The following is a 22,006-nucleotide window of genomic DNA, read 5'->3' as shown; positions in this document are numbered from 1 at the left end:
TCTCTCTCTCTTTCTTTCTTTCTCTCTCTCTCTCTCTCTCTCTCTCTCTCTCTCTCTTTCTCTCTTTGCGCCTGTATATCTGAGCGACTGCTTCCTTGTCTCTGTGTCTGTCTTTGCGTGTTGGTAACAATATCACATAAGGTTTCGATAATGCAGTAGAGGATTCTCGTTATATCTGGCTAGGGTTTTATAATGTAGTGCCAGATGTTTGATAATAACAGATAAGATCTTAGTAATATCACACGAGATTTGAAGATACTTGGCTAAAATTTTATTGATATCACAACCTACTATCATATGATACCTTTCCAAAAAAATAAATTGACTGAACCAGCTACTAAGAGCATAAAATTCCCAGTCGAATAAATTCTGAATAAGTTGAATAAATTATTTTAAGACATGAAAAATAGTAAAAAAAAATGTTAAAAAAAAGTAAGCACAAAAAAGGGGGTGGGCAAGTTGGGAGAGAGGCACTGGATACCCTCAGAGGCTAGAACATGGATGAACACAAGTTTCCTCGGGAAGAAGTGATTACATGAGCACTCATTCCCATGAATATGAGGATACAAGCGGTTACACTATGCCTAAGTTATAGATGATGTCGAGTAAAGTTCAATACTATATCATAGATTCTATTAGTCCAACTTGAAATCAAACTAAATGATTTAATTGAATTATTTCCATACATGTATTATTAAACAGTTTTATTCAAGTTTCATGTGGCTGGTTTTTCACTGGCTATGTAAATTATGTAAGCGTCAGATACTTGTCTGTAAGTAGGTCAATGCTTTTGTTTAGTATCGGCAATCTTTATTGCCCAAATAAGGTGTGCTCGTCGAAGTGTAGGGAAGTTTTAGTGCCCAAATGAGGTGTGCGCGTTGGAGTATTGTCCCTTATACTACTAATTTAAGATTGGTTTCGGGTTTATCTCCCATTTCAGTGAAAATATACGTCGGTCTCGATATTTTTTTTTTCCAAACAAAATAATCGTCTCTTTCCTTTTTAGCAGGCAAGACAAAGACCACAACAATTTTTTCTTACAAAGACATGCAGCATCTGCTAAGCCTCTTATAAGCATAGCTGGCTGTAAAACCTATGGCCTTACCCAAAATAAATTTGCCTGGTAAACATCGGGTGTCAAAAAGGATATTAAAAAACAACCAAAAACTAAGTCTTTAAAGATAAGAGATAAATCAAGTCTGGATAGGACATTTAATTTAGAAACTAAGATGTTTCAAACTATGTCCCGTGCATATTTTCATCTTCAAATATGATTCTTAGAAATTAGAGCAGTAATTTTAATTACCCATCCCAATTATGGAAAAAAACGCTTATGTCATATTTTTCGTCATGTTAGGAGTACAAACATAGAATTCGTGAATAAAATGTGCTTAATCCAGGGAGTCATATAGGGCACTGTTTAGCATAGGTAGAGAGCATTTAAAAAAATTCATGAAGATTCAGCTTAATTTTTCCTTATAAAGGTCTTATATTTTCCACCTGCAGGTTTACTTCCAAAGTAACCCTTAGATTGATGTGTTGAAAGCTGCTAGACAGCAAATGAACCCTAATAGAAAATTTATAAAAGGAACTTACGGTGATCCAGTCAATGTAATTATAACGGTAAATTTTGCTGCGTAGAGGCATTGTGCAACAACAAAAAAACAAAAAAAAAAAAACTTGTGTTACTGCAGTACCGCTGGAAATGTTTTGCAATCTTAATATTTTGTGGAAAAACCCATAATAACGTTGATACGAGTTAGTTCCATCACCATAAGTATCTATATATTGGCGTGCCAAACCACCAGTTTGTCCAGTCGATCCGAAATTATATATGTGAATATAAGTCAAAGTATCCTCAAAAATGTTAAAGGCTTTGATATTTGTCAGTTTTTTTACAATCTTTGTCTTTTCAGTCGGTAAGATATAAGACTTAGACCCATTTTACCTAATATTTTTATTTAAAAAAAATCGATTAACTCAAGTAATTGGTTAGGGAATTAAAGAATCTCTGCTAATATGGTGCTAGCACTCTGAAAAAGTTCATTATATCGAGCTGAAAGTAAAAAGTAACGCGTAATTATAGCTCGCAGAACTCTAAAAAGATAAGTTCTGAATGCAATCCGTCCATAGAAAAACTTATCTTTTATTGTAATTTCAAATAATGCGAAACTGATTAAGTTGAAAGTTATTCATATTCATCCTTCAAATTACCCATAGTCTATAATAAATGAAATATTAATAGAGAAACTTGTTTTCTTTTATACCTACCTCGTTCTTACCGGAATACAAAACTGGTTAAAAAGTATTGTGCGACAGATATTACTGGTGCTTTCGAAAAATTATCTGCGAAGCTAGCTATTGAAGCGCTTTATAGGTTAGGATGTTTTCATCGCCTTATCCGTCTTTTTCTGTATATGATAAAATTTGTTTCTTTTGTATTACTTTTGCTGTTTTTCTTTTGTATTTTACTCCACTTAACCTCTGTTTTGTGAAGTGGGTGATAAATAAATTATTATTATTATTATTATTATTAAATTGAAAGTTATTCTTATTCATACTCAACTTACACATAGTCTATAATAAATTAAATATTAGTAGAGAAACTTGTTTTAACACTTAATTTAACAAAGATGGCTCGGTTGATGTTTCATGACACCATGTACAGTAGTATATAATTACGCATCAGCTAATATAGAAGAGACACTGGAATATTTGTGTAAACTCGAGGAATGTGTCTTAATCACAAATTGTGTGTTTTATTTTTTAATTTTCAAGCTAAAGAGTCAAATAAATTAAATAAAATGTCATTTTTTCTAGTTAAATCTAGGCAGTATCACTGAAACCTGAGATTAAGAGAAATTACTTCTGTATATTAGGATGATTGCCTTCTTTTCATCCTGGGCTCGTTTTGCAGAAGTTATTTAGTTAGCTATTTCAAAAAATGTTACTTATTAGTTATATAATAAACCCTCGGGAAGTAACAAAACATAATGGAGATATGATAGTTTAGGAACAAATTTTGGCTATATATGTGCACATTAGGTATGGGGGTGGGTTAAGGCATATCATATATCAAATACTTAACCAAACCAAACCAAGATGCCATCTAAATAAAATGTAGCTATAATTTATTTTCCAACCAAGCCAAAGCTAATTGTGTGGTATAAAAGAGTTGCTTGAACACTTTTTTGTGTCAAGTTCGCATTATTTGTGATCAAAATTCTATAGTGTTTATTATATGACCGATAAGTATGAGAGAAACTTCGTATTCCCATTCATTTATTCCTTGTGATCCACCATTGGTTCTTAACGAATTACATAAAAAAAACTAGTTTTTTTTTAACTGAAAGTAAGGAGCGACATTAAAACTTAAAACGAACAGAAATAACTCCGTATATGAAATGGGTTGTCCCCTCAGCAATCCCTCGCTCTTTACGCTAAAGCTTTTAATTGTTTTAAAAAGCAGAATTGTGGCAAAGAGTCAAACTTTAGCGTAAAGAGCGAGAGATTGCTGAGGGGACAACCGATTTCATATACGGAGTAATTTCTGTTCGTTTTAAGTTTTAATGTCGCTCCTTACTTTCAGTTAAAAAGAACTAATTTTTTTTATGTAATTTTTGAACGTTTTTGAATTAATGCATGTTTGATTTTGACTCTCCACACATGAATTATTAATATGAAACTTGCATTTAATTCCTTTTTGGCTAAATGGCTTTTTCTTAGTTTTGATCAGACGATTTTGAGAAATAAGGGGTGGGGAAAGCCTAGTTTTTTCGGTTTTAGTAAAAAAGATATACGTAACTTAAGAATTAGCTTACGTAATATTCTGAAATTTGTATTATGTATATGAGGGGGGTTTGTCCCCTCGTTAATACCTCGCTCTTTACACTAAACCATAAGTTCTGTCCCAATTCTTTAAGAATGACCACTGAATCCGAATGGCCGCAAAATAAATAGTTGAAATGAGTAAAGATATTATAGCATAAAGAGCGAGGTATCTATCTCCTCCTAAATACCTCGCTCTTTATCCTAAAGTATTTTTAAAACCTCTCATGTGCGTAATAATCTCTGTTCGTTTTAAGTTTCAATGCTACTTCTTACTTTCAATTGAAAAAACTTTTCCATGTTTATTTTTGTATTGTTTTTTTTTAGTAATTTTAGAAAATCCTACGCCCTTTTCATTGAATTTCTGTTCCCCCATGACATATTTCTCCAAGGAAAGATCCTCCCACATAGCTCCTTCCCCTCAACCCTACCCCCAAAACAAAAAAAAAATCCCCTGAAAAAGCTGTACACTTCCCAATAACCATTATTATATATAAACACTGGCCGAAGTTTGTAACTTGCAACCCCTCCCCCAGGGACTGTAGGGGAGTAAGTCATTCCCAAAGACATAGTTAATATGGTTTTTGACTATGCAAAACAAAATGGCTATCTCAAAATTTTTACCCGTTGACTTTGGAGACAAAATGAGCGTTGGAGGGGGCTTAGGTGCCCTCCAATTTTTTTGGTCACTTAAAAAGGGCACTAGAACTTTTCATTTCCGTTAGAATGAGCCCTCTTGCGACATTCTACGACTACTTGGTCGATATGATGACCACTTGGGAAAAAAAAACAAAAAAAAAAAAAACAAACAAATAAACGCGCACCCGTGATTTGCCTTCTGGCAAAAAATACGGAATTCCACATTTTTGTAGATAGGAGCTTGAAACTTCTACAGTAGAGTTCTCTGGTACGCTGAATCTGATGGTGTGAAAAAAAAAAAAAAAAAAAAAAAAAACAAACAAACAAATAAACACGCACCCGTGATTTGCCTTCTGGCAAAAAATACGGAATTCCACATTTTTGTAGATAGGAGCTTGAAACTTCTACAGTAGAGTTCTCTGGTACGCTGAATCTGATGGTGTGATTTTTGTTAAGGTTCTATGACTTTTAGGGGTTGTTTTCCCCTATTTTATAAAATAAGGCAAATTTTCTAAGGCTCGTAACTTTTGATTCGTAAGACTAAACTTGATTAAACTTATATATTTAAAATCAACATTAAAATGCAAATCTTTTGATGTAGCTATTGATATCAAAACCCCATTTTTTAGAGTTTTGGTTGCCATTTAGCCGGGTCGCTCCTTACTACAGTTCGTTAGCACGAACTGTTTGATTGAGAGACAAATTAAAAATCTCTATAGTAAAGGGTAAGGGATTGAGGAAGGTGAAGTGACCTTATATTCAGAATAATTTCTGGTCATTTTCAATTTTAATGGCTCTCCTTACTTTCAATAGGAAAACCATTCTTTTTCAATTGTTGGTCTTTTTGGATTATCCCTATATGAAGTGGGCTGCCGACCCAACAAATCCTACCCCTCAATTTCTTGCTGTTAAATTGTATGCATCAATAATTGTAAATGATTTACAGCGTTTCCCTTCTTCGACTTTTCTACTTTAGAATTAAAATGTTTGATTACAACCACAACTGTGGACCAATTGAATGTTAAATCAATCTTGAACGAAGGGCAATTTCATTGAATAACGCTTTAATAATTCTCTCACTACAGAATTTTTGGCGGAAAGAAGGGGATATTGATCATATGGATGAAAATTATGCGTGACTTTTGATCTTCTACAGGGCTGGAGCAGTCGTGACCTCTAAAATAGCGCTCTCGTATATTCACATAAACTATATGCACACATTTAGATATACTGAAACATCGTATAAAAATAGGAAAAGAGAAATATTTAAATTTCATATAGCTGAAAATAAGGCTCCTGGTAGTACATGCCTATGACCCTCCCCAAGAAAATTCTGGGAAATTCCTGATACTCTGCCTCACTGTGTTCACCTCTGTGCCAGTAGGTATATGAACGCTATAAACTATTCTAAAAAAAGATATTGTCGTACTTTGAAGAGCATCATAACCCCCCCCCCCCCGAGTCCAAATAATAAAGGTTAGGGAAAAAGATATTATATACAAATTCCTTTCATTCTCAAAAGTAATTAAATAGTTTTTTTGACGGTTCAATGATAGATGGAATGTATTGAAATTAAATTTAACTCTTTGATGCCTCTGCCCCACTCCTCCTTACAAAATAACTCACCATTTTCCTTCAGAATAGCTTATGCACACTTATATTATCTTGTTTATGACTTGATTTGTGGAAGATGAAGCATATTCGTTTTGTTAAACAAAGCTTTTAAATAAATGTTGGATTTTTTCAATAATTAAATAAAAAAAAACAAGTTTTTTCAACTGAAAGTAAGGAGTGACATCAAAACTTAAAACGCACAGAAATTACTTCGTATATGAAAGAGGCTGCTTCCTCATCAACGCCCCGCTCTTTACGCTAAAGTTTGACTCTTTCTCTCAATTCTTCTTTTTAAAACAGTAAAAAACTTTAGCGTAAAGAGCGGGGCGTTGATGAGGAAGCAGCCTCTTTCATATACGAAGTGATTTCTGCGCGTTTTAAGTTTTGATGTCACTCCTTACTTTCAGTTGAAAAAACTTGTTTTTTTTTATTTAATTTCTGAACGTTTTTGAATCAATGCATGTTTTGATTTTGGCTCTCTGCAGAGGAATAATCAAAACGAAATTTGCATATTTTTTTTTTTTTTGGCTCAATGGCTTTCTCATAATTTTGATCGAATGATTTTGAGAAAAAAAGAGCGGGGGACGAAGCCTAGTTGCCCCCCGATTTTTTGGTTAATTAAAAAGGCAACTAGAACTTTTAATTTTTTACGAATCTTTTTATTGGTAAAAGATTTACGTAACTTATAAATTAGCTTACGTAAAGAACTTTTGTATTCTCATGTTTTTATTACACATATGAGAGGATTCGCCCATCGTCAGTACCTCGCTCTTTACACTAAAGCTTAAATTTTATCCCAATTCATTAAGAATGACCCCCTGAATCACAAAAGCCGTAGAATAAGTAGTTGAAATTACCGAAAATACTTTAGCGTAAAGAGCGAGGTATTAGAAGGAGGTGAGCCCCTCATATGGGTAATAATTTCTGTTTGTTTTAAGTTTTATTGCTGTTCCTTACTTCCAGCTGAAAAAGCTTTTTCACTTTTATTTTTTAATTGTTTTTTTTTAATAATGCTAGTAAATCCTGCTCTCCCTTCATGGAAATTTTCTTCTCCCATTACAAATTCTCGAAGGAAAGTTCCCCCAGCATATCCCCCTCTTCTCAACCCCTCCCCCAAACCAAAAAAATCCTCCTGAAAACGCCTGTATACTTCCCAATAACCATTACTATATGTAAGCACAGGTCAAAGTTTGTAACTTGTTGCCCCTCCCACGGGGACTGTGGGGGAGTAAGTCGTCCCCAAAGACATAGTTATAAGGTTTTTCGACTACGCTGAATAAAATGGCTATCTCAGAATTTTGATCCGTTGACTTTGGGAAAATAATTAGCGTGGGAGGGGGCCTAGGTGCCCTCCAATTTTTTTGGTCACTTAAAAAGGGCACTAGAACTTTTCATTTCCGTTAGAATGAGCCCTCTTGCAACATTCTAGGACAACTGGGTCGATACGATCACCCCTGGGAAAAAAAAACAACAAAAAAACAAATAAACACGCATCCGTGATCTGCCTTCTGGCAAAAAATGCAAAATTCCACATTTTTGTAGATAGGAGCTCGAAACTTCTACAGTAGGGTTCTCTGATACGCTGAATCTGATGGTGTGATTTTCGTTAAGATTCTATGACCTTTAGGGGGCGTTTCCCCCTATTTTCTAAAATAACGCAAATTTTCTCAGGCTCGTAACTTTTGATGGGTAAGACTAAACTTGATGAAACTTATATATTTAAAACCAGCATTAAAATGCGATTCTTTTGATGTAGCTATTGGTATCAAAATTCCATTTTTTAGAGTTTTGGTTACTATTGAGCCGGGTCGCTCCTTACTACAGTTCGTTACCACGAACTGTTTGAAATCTATATTTGGCTTGCTATTGCAAGATAATTTTCAAGATAATTTTTGAACAGTTTTTAACAACGTTAAACCTTTTGAACATCTCCATACAAATAGTTTTTTTTTTTAATTTAGTTTCGTACCTCCTCATGTCAACCTGAAAAATAAACTTAATACCACTCCAAAAAAAATTCTATCTATATTCTTTGACAAACGGGATGCGCCCTTTTGACAATTAAATAAAAAAAAAGTTTTTTAACTGAAAGTAAGGAGCGACATTAAAACTTAAAACGAAGAGTAATTACACCGTATGTGAAATGGGTTTTCCCCTCCACAATCCCTCGCTCTTTACAATAAAGTTTTTATTTGTTTTAAAAATTAGAATTGTGACAAAGAGTCAAACTTTAGCGTAAAGAGTGAGGGATTGCGGAGGGGAAACCCCATTTCACATACGGAGTAATTTCTGTTCGTTTTAAGTTTTAATCTCGCTCTTTACTTTCAGTTAAAAAACTAGTTTTTTTTATTTAATTTCTGAACGTTTTTGAATTAATGCATGTTTGATTTTGGCTCTCCACACATAGATTATTAAAATGAAACTTGCATACTAATTCTCTTTTTGGTTAAATGACTTTTTCTTAATTTTGATCAGACGATTTTGACAAATAAGGAGTGGGGAAGTAGGCCTAGTTGCCCTCCAATTTTTCGGTTACTTGGAAAGGCAACTAGAACTTTTAATTTTTAACCAACGTTTTTATTAGTAAAAAATATACGTAACTTAAGAATTAATTTACGTAACAAACTTTTATATTATAATACTTTTATTATGTATATGAGGGGGTTTGTTCCCTCCTTAATACCTCGCTCTTTATACTAAATTTTAAGTTATGTCCCAGTTCTTTATGAATTACCCCTGGATCAGATAGGTCATAGAATAAGTAGTTGAAATTACTAAAAATACTTTAGCATAAAGAGTGATGTATTTATCTGCTGCTAAATACCTCGCTCTTTTATGCTAAAGTATTTTTAGAACCCCTCATATGCTTAATAATATCTGTTCGTTCTAAGTTTTACCAATTACCAATTACATTTACCAATAACCATTACTGTATGTAAAGACTGGAAAAAGTTTGTAACTTACAGCCCTTCCCCCAGGGACTGTAGGGGAGTAAGTCATCCCCAAAGACATAGTTCTTATGGCTTTTGACTATGCAGAACAAAATGGCTATCTCAAAATTTTGATCTGTTGACACTGGGGAAAAAATGAGCGTGGGAGGGGGCTTAGGTGCCCTCCAATATTTTTGGTCACTTAAAAAGGGCACTAGAACTTTTCATTTCCATTAGAATTAGCCCTCTTGCGGCATTCTAGAACCACTTGGTTGATACAATGACCCCTGGGAAAAAGAAAAAAAAAAAAATAAATAAATAAACACACACCCGTGATCTGTCTCCTGACGAAAAATACGAAATTCCACATTTTTGTAAATAGGAGCTTCAAATTTTTGCTATAGGGTTCTCTTATACGCTCAATGCGATGGTGTGATTTTTGTTCAGTTTCTATGACTTTTAGGGGGCGTTTTCCCCTATTTTCCAAAATAAGGTAAATTTTCTCAGACTCGTAACTTTTGATGACATAAATTAAATTTGATGGAACTTATATATTTAAAATCAGCATGAAAATCTGATCCTTTTGATGTATCTTTTAGCATCGAAATTTCGATTTTTAGACTTTCGTTTACTATTGAGCCGGGTCGCTCCTTACTACAGTTCGTTACCACGAACTGTTTGATATGTGTGCAAATAATATGTTTTTTGTGTCTCCAGTTCTTGAGTGGACTCAGATTTGCATTATTGATAGTATTTGGGAATTTGACCAGGTTAGGAGTTTACCAGGATATTTACTTGGGGAGGGGCACAGGCAAGTGTTACCATGAGCCTTATTTCCAACGATTTGAAGTGGGGATATTTCTCATCGTTTACTTTTATAAAATGTTTCAATGTGTCTAAACGTTATTATAAATTATTTTTAAACATAACAGAATCCTGTTTTCGAGTGTACGATTTCTTCAATCACATTGAAAATCAAAAGTCACGCAGAATTTTCCTTCTTATAAACAATAATACCCCTTCTGTTTTCCAAAAATTCTGTAGAGAAAGTATTACTGAAGGGCCATTAAAGCAACTTCCATTCATCAAAAATTTGACTTAATGTTAATATTTTGTTGACAGTATTAACTATATTACATATATATATATATATATATATATATATATATATATATATATATATATATATATATATATATATATATATATATATATATATATATATATATATATATATATATATATATTATATATATATTTAAAGTTTAAAATATTATATATATTTTAAACTTTAAGCAGGAAAATTGAAAAAGTAGAACACAACATATTATTTACAATTATTGACACATATAACTTGACATAAAAAAGTGGATGTTTAATTTATGGGGTTGGCAGCAAACCTTTTAATTAATTCGCTAATTCAAAATATTACCTAAAAATTCTGAAAAAGACGCATAAAGTCACCAACATGGTGATATTTTAGATATTGATTTATTAATCAAGATCTTTGCTTTAAAAAAGTTTTGTAAAAAAATGCCCTTGTAAAATAAAAAATAAAACTTTATCAGTTCCGAACGAAATAATAATCAACGATAATAAGAATCAAAATCCTGCCCTTATGGACAAGGGACTAAAATTCCAGGTCGTCAATCACTTGGCCTTTGCGGCTCAAATAAATATAATATTTTCCAAAAAAGCTCCTCTGATCCGAGGTCAAAACGTTGGGCTTTGTTATTAATTCTTTTTTTTACCCTGGCTTGTCTTAGGGTTTTATTTTTCTTGCTGTTGTTATTTTAATAGATATAAGACGTAAAATAAAAGTTACTAGAATTCTCAGTATATTGAAAATCAAAACAGCCTTTCTGTCATACTGTTCAGCCTTACTGTCAATCCTGAATAGCACAGTCATTTAATTATTCATTTTTTCACTGAAACTCGTTTCTACAAAACAAGCTTTTCAAAGAGGTAAAGAGTTCCATTTAGCCAAAAATGAGCAGAAGTAAAGTCAAATAATCTTCCATGCGTAAAACTACCAGAAACCACTGTTAAGTAACAAATGAAACTCAAAACATACTGAAGTTACAATAAATAGCCGGATCAAACTCAGAACGAGCAGACATTAACATGGCCAGGGCTACTAATATACGTTCCGAAGACCGGAACTTAATTTGTGCTGCACTGAAAAAAACAAACAAATAACAAACAAATAACCGTGGATTATTAGTTTATTTGTCATGTACTGATATTTTGATATTTATTCCTTAAAGTTTTAATAATTCTTTATTTATGAAACTAATAAAAGTCAAAACATTTTCAGTAAAGCATAAATTATGTTCTGGTCTTAGGAAGGCAAGGGTGTTATTAACATCCCTCACAACAAGCCCTGTTATTTCCATTTTCACACACCAAACAGTTCCTAAGATGTTGCTATTAAACCCTTTTGACAACATGTATATAGATGGCGTTTTGTGAATCAGTTCACCTTCTCCCTCAAAATTCCTAGAAATTTCACCTTCATAGCCTTAGGCATAATTGCAATGCTAGTCACAGTAGTATTTATATTATTAGTAATAGTATTAAGTAGCAGTAGTATTACTAGCATTACTAGAACTAACATATGGCTTTTTGGTCAGGAGAACATCCTTCTCATTAATTCCTGGAAGTTTCAACTTAATATCATTGGCAATTGCTATATTTGACAACCTGTACCTTAATATGCTTCTTGAAATTTTCATTTCAATACTTTTAACCTTACAAGTAATTACAATAATAGGAGTAGTAGTAACAGTAGTAAATGAAGCAGTAACAGTAGTATTAGCACTTGAGTGCATATAATACCTTTTGGAGACGATCTCCCCCCTTCAGCATTCTCTGAAAGTCCCAACTTAATGCCCAAATCAATTCTTAAGATACTTTATTTTGACAGTGTGTATGCACATAACTTATTTTGATTTAGGTCAGAGTTCCCGTCAATATTGTAAATGGAGTTGTTTGGTAGTATTTGCATTAGAGTTGGTAGTGTACAGATATTGCCTTTTTGATCATGTCCTTTATCATTTCCTGATTTTTACAAATTAATATACTCGGTTATTCTTGTGTTACACCCTCTTGACAATCCGTATACATGTAGCATGTTGTGATTAAGTTTAACACTCTCCTCAACATTCTATAAAAGGCTCACCTGAATGCCCCTCATATTCTTTGAAAGTAAAGTTCAAACATGCGTACCTTTCTCAATAACTTATACTATGTATAAAACAATGAACGAATTGCCAAACTTACAGCCCTTATCCTGAGGACTGTGGAGAGGTTGACACTCCTTGAAATTTCGATTGGATATGTTTTGGGGAATGATAGGCATGAGGGGGGGGGGTGCCTTATATTCACTTTTTACTCTATTAAAAGGGCACTACAGCTTCTGACTTCTAATCAAATTAGCTCCGTCCGATTCAAAGTTTTTTATGACCACCCGTTGCATATAAACTTTAAATACCCCAGGGCATATCTTAGAACTCTTAGCCAGAGACTCTAAGGAATTACTCCCACCCTAAGGACATTGCTATATGATTTTTCGACTATTGGTAACAAAATACTTATCTCACAGTTTCAATTGAATGCTTTTCGAAAAAGAGCGTGTCAGAGGGGGGGGGAGGCTAGTAGTTCTCTATTTTGTTCGAATCATAAAAGGAAACTAGAAATACACATTCTCCATCAAATGAGAATCTTCTAAAGCTCACACGGCCACCCCTTCCATATGAAACTTATATGGGTCTGGGGCATAACTTATATCCCTTACCTCCAGACTTTGAGGGTTGTGTCAACCCGAAGGGCTTCGAAGTTTCTACGATAACTCCTTCGATACAAAGTGCCCTGGTCGAAGACAAAGAAAAGTAATATATTTTGCCCACATCAATCTTTATTTAGGCAGTGCTATTCCACTGCCTGAGATTCCTTATCAGTAAGTAAGGTGCAAAATGACACCCTAGCGTGGAGAGCAGGGTGTTAGCATTAATAGCTACTATTTTCAATGTTATTTAAATATTCATTTAAAATAAATTTTAAATGTTCTTTCAACAAGAAAATTTTTTATATATTATCAGAGAACATAGCACTGGATTCTTGGTATCAAGTGTTTCCATCATCTCTTCGAATTTATCAGTGATCATAATTTCATTATCTGTGTCTGATTAGTAGAGGAGCAGGAAGAGATATGAGAGTGTTATTGAGGAAAGCATCTAGAGACTAACTAATTTGCTAATTTTTTTTCAGCTTATGCTCAAGACACTATATTTGATGAAGATTACACTGATGAAGATGCACAAAGTAGATTCTTCTTGGGAGGTGAGATTTTTTTTTTCTTTTAATTATATACTCAGCAAGTTAATATAAACAAAATGAATTTCAGTTGTTATTTATGGCTTCCCAACTGGAAATAAAATAATAAATTTTGCGAACTGAATAATCAGATTTCACTCACGCTTAAAACAAGCCCTAGGCTACTCCCTTATGGCTGCGCTTCCTAATCGTAATTAAATAAAAAAAACTAATTTTTTTAGCTGAAAGTAAGGAGCGACATTAAAACTTAAAACGAACAGAAATTACTCCGTATATGAAATGGGTTGTCCCCTCCGCAATCCCTCGCTCTTTACGCTAAGGCTTTTAATTGTTTTAAAAAGTAGAATTGTGGCAAAGAGTTAAACTTTAGCGTAAAGAGCGAGGGATTGCGGAGGGGACAGCCCATTTCATATACGGAGTAATTTCTGTTCGTTTTAAGTTTTAATGTCGCTCCTTACTTTCAGCTAAAAAAATTAGTTTTTTTTTATTTAATTTCTGAACGTTTTTGAATTAATGTATGTTTGGTTTTGGCTCTCCGCACATAAATTATTAAAATGAAATTTGTATGTTAATTCTTTTTTTGGCTAAATGGCTTTCTCTTAGTTTTGATCAGACGATTTTGAGAAATAAGGGGTGGAGAAGGAGGCCTAGTTGCCCTCCAATTTTTCGGTTACTTAAAAAGGCAACTAAAACTTTTAATTTTTAACGAACGTTTTTATTAGTAAAAAATATACGTAACTTAAGAATTAACTTTCGTAACACACTTTCATAACCTTATATTTTTATTATGTATACGAGGGGGTTTGTACCCTCGTCAATACCTCGCTCTTTACACTAAACCGTAAGTTTTGTCCCAATCCTTTAAGAATGACCCCTGAATCAGAAAGGCCATAGAATAAATAGTTGAAATTACTAAAAATACTTTAGCATAAAGAGCAAGGTATTTATCTCCTCCTAAATACCTCGCTCTTTATGCTAAAGTATTTTTAGAACCCCTCATATGCGTAATAATCTCTGTTCGTTTTAAGTTTCAATGCTACTTCTTCCTTTCATTTGAAAAAACTTTTTCATGTTTATTTTCCATTGTTTTCTTATAGTAATACTAAAGAATCCTGCGCCCTTTTCATTAAATTTTTCTTCCCCCATGACAGTTCCTCCACGGAAAGATCCTCCAACATAGCCCCCTCTCCTCAGCCCCACCCCCAAACAAAATAAAATCCCCCTGAAAACGTCTGTACACTTCCCAATAACCATTACTATATATAAACACTGGTCAAAGTTTGTAACTTGCAGCCCCTCCCCCAGGGATTGTGGGGGAGTAAGTCATCCCCAAAGACATAGTTATTATGGTTTTCGACTATGCTGAACAAAATGGCTATCTCAAAATTTTGATCCGTTGACTTTGGGAAAAAAATGAGCGTGGGAGGGAGCCTAGATGCCCTCCATTTTATTTGGTCACTTAAAAAGGGCACTAGAACTTTTCATTTCCGTTAGAATGAGCCCTCTTGCGACATTCTAGGACCACTTGGTCGATACGATGACCCCTGGGAAAAAAAAACAAAAAAAAACAAATAAACACGCACCCGTGATTTGTCTTCTGGCAAAAAATACAAAATTCCACATTTTTGTAGATAGGAACTTGAAACTTCTACAGTAGGGTTCTCTGATACGCTGAATCTGATGGTGACGTTTTCGTTAAGATCCTACGACTTTTAGGGGGTGTTTCCCCCTATTTTCCTAAATAAGTCAAATTTTCTCAGGTTCGTAACTTTTAATGGGTAAGACTAAACTTGATGAAACTTATATATTTAAAATCAGCATTAAAATGCGATTCTTCTGATGTAGCTATTGATATCAAAATTCAATTTTTTAGAGTTTTGGCTACTATTGAGCCGGGTCTTTTAGGGGGTGTTTCCCCCTATTTTCCTAAATAAGTCAAATTTTCTCAGGTTCGTAACTTTTAATGGGTAAGACTAAACTTGATGAAACTTATATATTTAAAATCAGCATTAAAATGCGATTCTTCTGATGTAGCTATTGATATCAAAATTCAATTTTTTAGAGTTTTGGTTACTATTGAGCCGGGTCGCTCCTTACTACAGTTCGTTACCACGAGCTGTTTGACTGTAGATGTTTAAGGTGATGTTAAACATCTGTTTGATGTTTAACAAATTTTGTTTAACGTTTTATTAGACGTGACCTTTTGAATGGTCTTCCCATTTTATGAAAATGAGGAAGGAGGAATGAAAATGAGGAAAATTAGGAAGGAGCGTTCTGGTTTTCACCAACAATATGTATAGATGATCGTTAAAAATTTGTCCGGTTATTGCTTTCAAGACTGTACGGTGACAATGCCTTGGGTAGCATCAAAGTGAATTTGTATTAGGCTGTAGATGTAATGAGTTTTAAAATATATATTCATGCCGCAACTGATAATAACGGAAACGTAACATAATATAAACGTTATATATATATATATATATATATATATATATATATATATATATATATATATATATATATATATATATATATATATATATATATATATATATATATATATATATATATATATATAAACATAATATAATAATAATAATATAATAATATATCTCATAATGATGATCGTTTGTTTATACTATTATTATTAGATTAGAATTGCGTGTCAATGTAGAATGCGTATTTTTCGATTTCTGCGAAAATTTTCGATTTTTCTACCTAGTTAGAAGTTCGTATTAAGTAAGGAATAGATGGAGAGTTCTCCGATGAAATTGCCATTGTATCTGCTTAGAGAGATATCGCTTTAGTTGTCGGAGTTCAAAAAGAGGGGCGATACACTTCCCTTGGCAATTCAAACTTTCTCTTGTTGGTGATTCAGAGCCATAAAATGTACAGATTGTTACTAAAATATTAATACTATACTCAAAGCGCTAAAAATAACAATATCCTGTCAGAAGTAATTAAAACATCTCACTTGTCGAAGCTTATCTTCTAAATGAGAATTGTCAAAAATCAAGAATCAGAACGAAAAATTTATCAGCCCTTTCTTTTATGCAAAAACCTGCTTAATAGCATTTTGCCTCTAAGGAAAGTAAAATTGTTTTTATTCAAAAAAAAAAAATTTGGAAAGTCAAAAAGAAATAATCTGAACATGGATGCTTATCGCTAAAGTGACAGAGTTGAACTTTGGGTAAATATATTTTGTTGTCAAGCAAACACAAAAGATACTGTTGATAATAAAAGAAGCAAGAGCTTTGACGACGGTATGAAAAACTGTCCTCCTACTTAACTGAAATAGCCTGAAAGTGTGACTAATGAAAATTCCACAAAGGACAGGAGCTAAGAAGGTGATGGTGATATTTTTAGATTGGACCTTTTTAGGCAATAAGAGTGGCCAAAATTGTCAACCATCAATTTTGGATAACTTTGTAAAAAATTAGATGGATGCTAAAATCCTTAAAGTTACAACGCCATCTACGCTCAAATGTGTAGAAAATCTCAAGAGCATGAAACAGCAAGAGAAACCGAAAATGTTTTCGTATCGAATATACCAGTTAAGTTCTCCAAATTATCTTTGAATTAAACTAAATCCATCAATTAAAACAGTGGTTCTGGTGACATTCACTGTATTCTGAAAAAAAAGGTTGAGCTTGTTGCCAATGTCTAAGATGGATGTATATAGGATACAATTAAAACAAATCCTTCAGTAAATCAAAATCAGAAATGTCTACATAAGCCCCATGGACTGTAAAGCCTATAAAGGAACAAGAAACAAACGAACGATAAGGGAAAAGAAAAAAAATACTGAAGAAGAGAAGGAAAGTACATTTAAACCAAACAAAGAGAGAACTGAAAGCAAATTGTTACCAACTGCTCAAAAAAGACTTTTATAGATCTTTGATTCGTAAAAGCCGTAAATACATGTTTTGAACTTAAAGATTTCTCTAAATAAAATGTACTATGATCCTCATTTTCTACTCAAGAGAGACTAAGACTAGAATGGTAATATTAAACACACCCAGTAAATTCACTATATATTCTTCGTTGTGAGGGCTCTTGTGTTTCAAAATAATGTTGGTAATATGAGGAGGTATTAGATACCAAGATGAGAGGCTGAAAAACAATTACAACTTCGCAACATCCATGCAAAAAAAAAATCAGTAAATGAAAGGCTATATGATGTACGATAGTTATAAGGGTCTAAGCGGGTGGAAGGATTTGCAAACTGACAATTGGCCTGTCCTTCTCATGAATATACTCTATATGATAAATATTTGGTTTGAGAATATAATATATATGATATTTTCAAAACACGAAAAGCCACAGGATGAATCCAGGGAACGTGTGCTACAGGTTATAAATTTTGAGCAGACTATTCGCAATTTTAACGTTTTATCTATTCAATATTATTAACTGAAAAATTATTTTAAAAATTTTGAGATCAAAGAAGAGTACAATGCGAAGTATGCATCATTTTACAGCCCAAAAACAGTTTGTAAAGGTTTCAGAAAAGGACAGAAACTTAAATTTGAAACTTCAATTGTCAAATTATTCACATTAAGCCATCAAAGAATTCGATTAAATGAAGCAAAAAGGTTTTTCTCAACTATAGATTGATTAAATTCCTCTGTGCATAACGTACTGGCATCAGCAAATACAACTAGACTGTCATCAAACAGTTCGTGGTAAAGAAGTGTAGTAAGGAGCGACCCGGCTCAATAGTAACCAAAACTAAAAAAATGAATTTTTATACCAATAGCTAGATCGAAAGAATTGCATTTTAATGCTGGTTTTAAATTTTGAAGCTTCATCAAGTTTAGTCTTACCCATCAAAAGTTACAAGCCTGAGAAAATTTGCCTTATTTTAGAAAATTGGGGGAAACAACCCCTAAAAGTCATAGAATCTTAAAGAAAATCACACCATCAGATTCAACGTATCAGAGAACCGTATTGCAAAAGTTTCAAGCTCCTATCTACAAAAATGCGGAATTTTGTATTTTTGGCAGAAGGCAGATCACGGATGCGTGTTTATTTGTTTTTTTTTCAGGGGTGATTGTATCGACCCAGTGGTCCTAGAATATTGCGAGAGGGCTCATTCTAACGGAAATGAAAAGTTCTAGTGCCCTTTTTAAGTGACCAAAAAATTGGAGGGCACCTAGGCCCCATCCCACGCTAATAATTTTCCCGAAGTCACCGGATAAAAATTCTGAGATAGTCATTATATTCAGCGTAGTCGAAAACCTTATAACCATGTCTTTGGGGACGACTTACTCCCCCACAGTCCCCGTGGGAGGGCCTACAAATTACAAACTTAGACCATTGCTTACATATAGTAATGGTTATTTGGAAGTGTATAGACGTTTTCAGAGGGATTTTTAGGTTGGAGGGGTTGAGAATAGGAGGATATGTTGGGGGAACTTTCCTTGGAAGAATTTGTCATGGGGGAAGAAAATTTTTATGAAGGGAGCACAGTATTTTCTAGCATTATTAAAAAAAACAATGAAAAAATAAATAAGAAAAAGTTTTTTCAACTGAAAGTAAGGAAAAGCATTAAAACATAAAACGAACAGAAATTATTACGTGTATGATGGATGGTCTCACCTCCTCCTAATGCTCTGCTCTTTACGCTAAAGTATTTTTAGTAATTTCAACTATTTATTCTGCGGCTTTTGTGATTCAGGGGTCATTTTTAAGTAATTGGGACAAAATTTAAGCTTTAGTGTAAAGAGCGAGGTACTGACGAGGGGGTGAACCCCTTCATATACATAATAAAAATATGATAACACAGAAGTTCGTTACGTAAGCTAATTTTTAAGTCACGTATATCTTTTACTAATAAAACATTCGTAAAAAATTAAAAGTTATAAATCATTCGATCAAAACTATGAGAAAGCCATTTAGCCAAAAAAATAAATATACAAATTTCGTTTTAATTATTCATCTGCGGAGAGCCGAAATCAAAACATGCATTGATTCAAAAACGTTCAGAAATTAAATTAAAAAAAAAACAACTTTTTTAACGGAAAGTAAGGAGGGGCATTAAAACTTAAAACGAACAGAAATTACTTCGTATATGAAAGGGGCTGGTTCCTCATCAACGCCCCGCTCTTTACGCTAAAAGTTTTACTGTTTTAAAAAGTAGAGTTAAGAGAAAGAGTCAAACTTTAGCGTAAAGAGCGGGGAAGCAGCCCCTTACATATACGAAGCAATTTCTGTTTGTTTTAAGTTTTAATGCCGCTCCTTGCTTTCTGTTAAAAAAAAAACTTGTTTTTTTTATTAAATTAGAATATGAATGGAAGTTGAGCTCACAAGTCCCGTTTCGGTGACTCAAACGATAACAAAGCCTTGGAATACCTATTGCCACTACATAAAGTAGATTCTACATTTAAAAAAAAAAAAAAATTGAGCCTAGGATGAACCCCGGTGAGACTCAAGATTCTAGTTCAAAATTGTTTAGAGGCTGCTCGTTTGTGAAAATTCTCCTAATCAAAGTGAGTTACGTTGCGTCCCTGCTTCCATGCGTGATGATGTAGTTTGAGCTTCAATTTGATTAATTAAGATATCAAATGGATTTATTTTTCTTATGATTATAGGTTTCAACAGCAAAAAGGAGATTAACTTGGAATTTGAATATATCAACCCTAGCATTTTTGTAGTCATAAGATACAAGTCTAAACACATCTATTACTACACTTCAGCTTGACTTCGGTAGACTATAAGATAGTTGACTTATTTCTCACACCACCAATGTGCACACCAATGTCACATAGTGTTGTAGCTGGTAAAATTAGTCACTGTAAAATTGGATAGTTTACGTATTTACCATAATTTTACACAATCCTGTAAAATTGGTATTTTACCTATTTTACGTAGTTTGCGTCGTTTACCTATTTTAACAGTATTTTACGTATTTTACTGGTATTTTCCGCATTATACCAACAAATTTCACGAGGGCTTACAATTTTCACAGCACAACAACATGAAGGGGCTTTCTGTAAAAGATTAAAAAAAGTGCCAGTTTTAAAGACAAAAAAGTGCCTTTCTGTAAAGACAGAAAGGGCTACAAGCAAGATTGACATATGACAAACAAGAAAAAAATTATTGGATTGAATAGCCAAGAAAAACGAGGGTATTGTCAACGAGTGGACAGAAAAGAAACAAAAATCAAAGAAGCAGACATTTCATCAGGGACTTCTGCCCAGACATCTTCAGTGGTCAAAAAGAAGGAACACTATTTTTTGAAGTAGCTCTTAACAAAGCAGAATATAAGACTGAATCAAACAAACCAAGCATCAAGCACCAATTCATCAATTAAATTGGGCAAAAATTATCTGCTTAGAGATTGACTTAGCATGTCTACTGACCTAATTTTTATTAAAAGTGTGGTCAGATGATCTTAACTTAAACAGAAGAAAAAATGTTATTTGAACCCTTGTTAAATCATTGCAAATTAGGTTTATAGAAAAATTTACATTTATAAATACCAATTTTACCCTATATTTCCTAGTGAATACCATATTTTACCTTACCTTATCAATTTTGCCTTAATTTACCTATTTATCTTCTTTTACCAATTATACCAAATTTTACTTACCGAGTTTTTATTTTACGGTAATTTTACAATACTATAGTCATATGAGATTGGACAAAGTGATTTGAAATAAAAACTGTTCGCTTATAGACTATTTCTGTGACTGAGGAAACAGAACTTTACTCAGTGTGGGAAAAATGTCCTGGAAAACCAAGAATATTTTGAAATCTAAATAACAAGCTAGAGCAAAAAAATTTAAGTAATTGTTGAAATTATTACTGAGGGAGTTAGCTGTAGATCCAAGTTTAGAAATGTTTTTTATTCGTAGTAACTTTTGAATTAATATATATCTATATTCTTCAAAGCTCATAGATTTTAATTTTCTAGTATCAAAGACAAGGTTGTATGGGGAAAAAACTCTGGTTTTAATATACTACTGAAAATTTATTGGCTATATTATTCATTTATTCTTTATACTCATTTTTTAGGATTTTGTTATCATATATGTTTCATGTCTAAATCTTTGTCAAAAATTAAATCTTTGACATTTTTCTATTTCTTTTCTTCCAATTGAAGTTAATCTTTGTTATTCGAAATCTATTTATGCTAACCTTCACTGTTATTCCGAATGAATTATTTTGAATTTCCTAACTAAGCCTTGAAACCTCTTTTCAGGATTTCGACGAGGATTCGGAGGGTATGGATTTCGTAGATATGGTGGTTACGGATATCGTCGTCCTTATGGTGGTTATGGTGGCTATGGATACCGTCCTTATGGTTACGGAAGGCCGTTTTTCGGATAGTTTTTAGCATCATCAAATTGATTGCAATATATATTTTGTACGACGTACGATATTTTAGACGATTTTTTGTAAATAAATGTTACTTCATGTGTTCTAACTCACTTTAAAAAATGAAACTCTTTGCATATGTGACCCATGATGTTTGATATGTGACCCATGGTGTGACCCATGATATGTGACCCTTGGTGTTTGATTTCCCACTTGCGTTGGATCACTTGACTTAACAATAGTTAGGCTTAAATTTCTAGGATTGGTGAAAGAAGGAATCCAAAGGATGTCAAAAATCAGTTATTAAGATTTAGGATTACTTTTTTCATGGAAAAAAA

The 22,006-nt window shown here is 33.1% G+C and overlaps 1 protein-coding gene across 1 annotated transcript; it reads left to right on the top strand.

Annotated features, from left to right (window-relative positions):
* The first annotated feature begins 1,759 nt into the window (after positions 1–1,759).
* Positions 1,760–21,777, top strand: LOC136033072 (neuropeptide-like protein 31). Its single transcript, XM_065713670.1, has 3 exons — positions 1,760–1,919; positions 13,281–13,352; positions 21,553–21,777. Exons 1-3 carry the CDS (start codon positions 1,865–1,867, stop codon positions 21,678–21,680), a joined length of 255 nt encoding a protein of 84 aa, XP_065569742.1. The 5' UTR covers positions 1,760–1,864; the 3' UTR covers positions 21,681–21,777.
* Positions 21,778–22,006: the final 229 nt, after the last annotated feature.

This window comes from Artemia franciscana, chromosome 11 (genome assembly GCF_032884065.1).
Source record: "Artemia franciscana chromosome 11, ASM3288406v1, whole genome shotgun sequence".
NCBI lineage: Eukaryota > Metazoa > Arthropoda > Branchiopoda > Anostraca > Artemiidae > Artemia > Artemia franciscana.
This window is presented reverse-complemented; position numbering and strand designations above follow the sequence as displayed.